This window comes from Mandrillus leucophaeus, unplaced genomic scaffold, assembly GCF_000951045.1.
Source record: "Mandrillus leucophaeus isolate KB7577 unplaced genomic scaffold, Mleu.le_1.0 Scaffold288, whole genome shotgun sequence".
Classification (NCBI taxonomy): domain Eukaryota; kingdom Metazoa; phylum Chordata; class Mammalia; order Primates; family Cercopithecidae; genus Mandrillus; species Mandrillus leucophaeus.
Window position 1 is genome coordinate 592,228 of NW_012103009.1, and position 5,687 is coordinate 597,914.

The following is a 5,687-nucleotide window of genomic DNA, read 5'->3' on the forward strand; positions in this document are numbered from 1 at the left end:
GGCCACGTCCATCGAGGACTTCAGCGAAGTGTGAGCGGCGGGGCGGGCGAGGCAGCGGGGAGCGCGTTCGCGGAGCGGCGGTGGGGCCCTGTCCTGACCCCCTGACTCTGCCCCAGGTACTTGGTGACCACCCTCATGGGCGCCGACCTGAACAACATCGTCAAGTGCCAGGCGCTGAGCGACGAGCACGTTCAGTTCCTGGTTTACCAACTGCTGCGCGGGCTAAAGGTAGGGCGCCCTGGGTTTCGCGGGTTCCCTCGCGGGGGGCGGGCAGGCCGGGCCTGGCGCTCACCACGATCCCCCTCCCGCAGTACATCCACTCGGCCGGGATCATCCACCGGGTAGGTGCGACCGCAGGGTGAGGGTCGGGTCCAGCAGGGCTCTGTCCCGGCCTCCTGTGCTCACGCTCCGCGTGACCTGCAGGACCTGAAGCCCAGCAACGTGGCTGTGAACGAGGACTGTGAGCTCAGGGTGAGGCCCGCGGGCAGGGGTGGGCGGGGCGGTGGCGAAGCCCGTGACGAGCTTGAGAACACCTCGTGGTCGCCCCAGATCCTGGACTTCGGGCTGGCGCGCCAGGCAGACGAGGAGATGACCGGCTACGTGGCCACGCGCTGGTACCGGGCACCTGAGATCATGCTAAACTGGATGCATTACAACCAGACAGGTGCAGGGGGAAGGCCTGGGGGGACGAAGGCCGAGGGCCTCGTCTGGCCCTGGACTGGTTCTGCATGCCAGGTCTTGGGGGGCGGGCAAGGTCCCCAAGAATGTGGGACCCACATTCAAAGGCAGCCCTTCAGAGGCCGCTAGAGCATGACGGGTGCTGGCCTCCTCTGGCCCTGCAGCTACAGGCCTCCCCCTGCCCAGGGGGGTTGGGTATGGCGGAGGAGGGGGTCTGCCCGTCTCAGGGCCTGGATGTGACTGTGGGTGTCCTGGAGGAGGGACGTGGGGTGGGCACACTGATGGAGGCCCCCTCGCCCTCAAACAGTGGACATCTGGTCCGTGGGCTGCATCATGGCTGAGCTGCTCCAGGGCAAGGCCCTCTTCCCGGGAAGCGACTGTATCCTTGGCCCAGGTTGGGGAGCAGGGTCAAACAGGGCCCCTCTTGTAGGGTAGGGACCAGCGCTGGCCCCTACTGGCGGGTCTTGCCTCTTCTGCCCCCCATGCCATGATACTTTGGGCTCGCCATCCTCAGCTCTAGGAGAGCGGGCTCTGGGCAGCGCCCCAAAGTTTTGGGTCTGGGGGCCCAAGAGAGGTCCTTGGCTGGCCCGTGGGTGTTTCCTGAGTGATGCAGACATTGACCAGCTGAAGCGCATCATGGAAGTGGTGGGCACACCCAGCCCCGAGGTTCTGGCAAAGATCTCCTCAGAACACGTGAGTTGGTGCCCGCCAGCCGGCAGCTCCCTCTGCTGGTCGAGTCCCCAGGCTCTCTCGGGGAGAGGGTGGTGTGGAAATGTGGGGACGATTTGGGGAACATGGGATGTGGTGGGATAGAGACTACGTGAGGTGCCCAATCCCTGCAGGGGAAACAGGAGAAGGGGGAAGATGTTCCTGACACCAGGGACAGTGAGTGCAAAACCATGACCCCAGCAAGCAGTGCCTGGCCAGGGCAGTGGGGGCGGGCTGGGTGCCCAGCAAGCAGTGCCTGGCCAGGGCAGTGGGGTTGGGCTGGGTGGAGGGAGTGTACTTGGACCCAACTCCTGCAGGCGTTAGGGGCCCAGTGAGGAGCTGGTCACCGGACCCTATGTGGAGAGAGTCACTGGTCTGCCTGTGCCCTTGTCCTAGCCTGTTGGAGTGAATTGAGTCTGGGGGCTTGCCAAGAGAAGCCCCAGTTTGGGGCCAGGGAGGCAGAGAGTGAGCAGCCTCCCCAGGTGTTCTCGTGTGCCCTCCAGGCCCGGACATACATCCAGTCCCTGCCCCCCATGCCCCAGAAGGACCTGAGCAGCATCTTCCATGGAGCCAACCCCCTGGGTGAGGACTGCCCTGGGGCTAGACTGGGCTCCATATCTGGCCCTGGATACAGAGCTGACCCTCTCCTCCCTGCCACTGGCTCCCCTGCAGCCATAGACCTCCTTGGAAGGATGCTGGTGCTGGACAGTGACCAGAGGGTCAGTGCTGCTGAGGCACTGGCCCACGCCTACTTCAGCCAGTACCACGACCCTGAGGATGAGCCAGAGGCCGAGCCGTATGATGAGAGCGTTGAGGCTAAGGAGCGCACGCTGGAGGAGTGGAAGGGTGGGCATGGCAGTGGCTGCGGGTGGGTCCAGGGGCCTGCAGGCTCCATTTCCCCAGAGGCAGGAAATGCCCTGGTTCCTCTCCAGACTGGTCAGGTGTGGAAGGGCGTTCGGGTGTCCAGCACAGGCTGGGGGTGGGTGGGGTTGGGGAGTGGCACAGGGCAGGTTCTGGCTCCCAGACTCTGCTGAGGCTGCTGTCACAGGGTGGTGGGCCTGGGCTGGGTGGCAGGTGCCAGACAAGCAGGTGGGGGGCTGGGCTGTGGGAGGCACAGGCTCACCCTTTCCCTTCACCTCCTAGAGCTCACCTACCAGGAAGTCCTCAGCTTCAAGCCCCCAGAGCCACCGAAGCCGCCTGGCAGCCTGGAGATTGAGCAGTGAGGTGCCGCCCAGCAGCCCCTAAGAGCCTGTGGAGGGCTTGGGCCTGCACCCTTCCACAGCTGGTCCAATTTCCTCAAGAGGCACCTCCCACACTCCTATGGTCACTGACTCCTGGCCTAGGACCCCTCGCCTTCAGGATAATCTACACACATGTATGCATGCACAAACATGTGTGTACATGTGCTTGCCATGTGTAGGAGTCTGGGCACAAGTGTCCCTGGGCCTACCTTGGTCCTCCTGCTCCCTTCTGGCTACTGCGCTCTCCATTGGGACCTGACTGTGGGGTCCTGGATGCCAAAGGGGTTCCCCTGCGGAGTTCCCCTGTCTGTCCCAGGCCGACCCATTGGGGAGCGTCAATCTTGGGGTCTCTTCTGTCCCAGGGCTCTCTGGAGGACACGCTGGGGCCAGGACCCTGGGAGACTCAAAGGGAGAGGTCTCAGTGGTTAGAGCTGCTCAGCCTGGAAGTAGGGGGCTGTCCTGGTCAGTGCTGAGACCCACAGGTCTAAGAGGAGTGGCAGAGCCAGTGTGCCACCAGGCTGGGCACAGACAACCACCAGGTGTCAAATGAGAAAAGCTGCCTGGAGCCTTGTGTTCACCCGTGGGTGTGTGTGGGCACATGTGGATGAGCGTGCACTCCTCGTGTTCATATGTCAGGGCACATGTGATGTGGTGCATGTGAATCTGTGGGCGCCTAAGGGCCAGCAGCCATGCCTGGCAAGAAGCTGGCGCTGGGGCGGGCGTGCTGTTGCCTTCCCTCTCCTCAGTTCCTGATGCCATGAGGGGTGTTTCAGACTGGGGGCTCCAGTGGGCGAAAGGGCAGCCACATGAGCGCCAGCACGGGCTTTCTCCTCGGATATGTGACCCGCAGCAGGCTCCTGAGGCTGGGGGTGACTGGGTGGTTTGGCCTTGAGGACGCTAAGGCAGGCAGCACACGCGGGTGTGGACTTGGACTTGGACACTTGTGCGCCGCACCCTGGCCCGCTCTCTACCTCTGCCCACCGTTGTGGCCCTGCAGCCGGAGATCTGAGGTGCTCTGGTCTGCGGGTCAGTCCTCTTTCCTTGTCCCAGGATGGAGCTGATCCAGTAACCTCGGAGATGGGACCCTGCCCAGAGCTCAGTTGGGGGTATGGCTCTGCCCTGGAAAGGGGGTGACCTCTTGCCTCGAGGGGCCCAGGGAAGCCTGGGTGTCAAGTGCCTGCACCAGGGGTGCACAATAAAGGGGGTTCTCTCGCTCGGCTCATATCCAAAGGCCACTCCAGGCCCTGCTGCCCCCGCCATCCCCACTGCTGGTCATGGGGGGAGTGTCTGGGTCACTCTGCATCACTCACCTCTAGCTGGCCAGATCCCTCAGGCCCCCAGTCAGACCAGTGGCCATCTTCTGGCACCCTCCCTGCTCCCTGGAGGGTCTGAGCCCAGGGGGACCAGGGGAGGACACGGCTGATGGGTGGGCTCTGAGGGCACAGGGTGGGACGGCCACCCAGATGGTGACCCCAGCTGCCCTGTGGGGATGTACTGGGCAGGCTTGGCTTCGGGCCAACATCCAGACACCACCTCCCTACCCCTCAGTGGTCAGGGAAGCTGGCTGGGGGGAAGTTGGGTGTCAAGGGAGCAAGGGTCTGCCCATCCCTGGGCGGGGGCTGGGTGGGCTAGGGAAAATAGCTTTCCTTTCCTTCCTGGTGAAGGAAAAAGAGGCCACTTTAACCCAGAGAATGTGCGTGCTGGTCCCGTTCCCACTATGCTCTGCAGCTTACGTGTGGGGGAGGGTCCAGACCATTTGGGGTCAGGCAGTGTCTCTAGGGGCCAGGGACAGTCTGTACCCTTGCTTGGGTCTTGGGTAGGGGTGGAAACTGTCTGGGAGTTGGGGGCCTTCCTGGGGCCTCATCAGTGTAGTGGTCAGTCCTGGGGGAAGTCCAGTGTTGGCGGTTGGGGGTGGGAGCAGAATGGGGACACAGCCCCACCTCAGAAGCCTGGTCTGTGCGAGGCCTTCTGGACCCCTGAGCTCCACCACGGGGAGTTAAGGGGGACAGCAGTGGCAGCTGGGCTTCCTGGAAGAGGTAGATGGAGTGCCACAGGCAGCCCAGGGCACAAAGGGTGCAGGCCACAGGCAGCTGTGGTTTGGGCAGCCCCGGGCTGCCCCTGCTCACTGGGCACAAGTTGATGAATGCCACGGAACACGGCCCAAAGCCCAGGTGTAAAGCTCCTCCCGCCCTTGAGCGGCTGAGCTGCTGATTCATGGCCGGAGGGCGGGGCAGAGGGCCCTAGCGATCCTGTTACCCACCAGCCCAGTGGGCTCCCGGGGTGCACCCACATCCCTCCTCAGACCCAGGTTTCTGGACTGCGGAGGGGGTGTCAGGGTGGGGCTTTGCCCACCAGAGCATCTGGTCTAGGATGGGGCCAGACCTATGGGAGGATAACGCCCACACAGAGGGGTCAGGCTGAGGGCCCCAGCAGGTCCCCATCCCTGCTGGAGACAGTGCAGCCACCCTCAGCCTGGGTTTTGCAGGACAGGACAGGCAGGGATGGGACGGGCAGGGGCACCAGCACTTGCAACACTTGCAGCAGGCACCCCACAGATGGGGGGAGCAGGGGGAGGAGTTGGGTGTCCAAAAGGGCCCTCGGGGACCTATGGGACTGAGAGGCCCGGGGTCAGTGGCCACAGGGGTGGGGTTGGGGATGCAGCCTGAGGATTTTGGGAGATAGACCCCTCCGTGTAGAAAGAGGGATACAGGCAAGACAGGTGCAGATGGACCCCTCATTCGGGGATGGATGGATCAGGCGCAGAGGTAGGGCATCCTTGGGGGTGGCGTGGGAAGTTGACTCTAGGTACACAGGGCTCAGCCCAACTTGGGACTGCCGATAGAAGTCAGCGCTCAGGCTGTCAAGGATGGGCCCTGCGCCCTGGAACCATGGGCAGTCAGGACTGGAGCCCAGGGTCTCAGCAGGAGCTCCCCCCTCCCCGGCTCCACCCCCAGAGCGGGGAAGTTCAGCTAAAGGGGAGAGGCTGACAGGGGTATCTCCACGCCGCGTCCGGCCCTAGGTCGGGACAAAGCTGCGGGGCGGCGCTCCCCTCCCCCTGCG

General features: G+C 63.8%; 1 protein-coding gene across 1 annotated transcript; it reads left to right on the forward strand.

The window, feature by feature from the left end:
* Window positions 1–6: 6 nt before the first annotated feature.
* Window positions 7–3,839, forward strand: MAPK11 (mitogen-activated protein kinase 11). Its single transcript, XM_011985582.1, has 10 exons — window positions 7–30; window positions 117–228; window positions 312–341; window positions 424–471; window positions 550–664; window positions 986–1,057; window positions 1,292–1,371; window positions 1,890–1,968; window positions 2,059–2,232; window positions 2,530–3,839. The coding sequence occupies exons 2-10, from the start codon at window positions 136–138 to the stop codon at window positions 2,607–2,609; spliced, it is 771 nt and encodes a 256-aa protein (XP_011840972.1). The 5' UTR covers window positions 7–30; window positions 117–135; the 3' UTR covers window positions 2,610–3,839.
* The last annotated feature ends 1,848 nt before the right edge of the window (window positions 3,840–5,687 follow it).

Coding starts and splice junctions, on each gene's coding strand:
- MAPK11 (XM_011985582.1), top strand. CDS start 136: ATGGGCGCCGACCTGAACAACATCGTCAAGTGCCAGGCGCTGAGCGAC. Junction 472..549: donor ACGAGGACTGTGAGCTCAGG/GTGAGGCCCGCG, acceptor TGGTCGCCCCAG/ATCCTGGACTTCGGGCTGGC. Junction 1,372..1,889: donor CAAAGATCTCCTCAGAACAC/GTGAGTTGGTGC, acceptor TGTGCCCTCCAG/GCCCGGACATACATCCAGTC.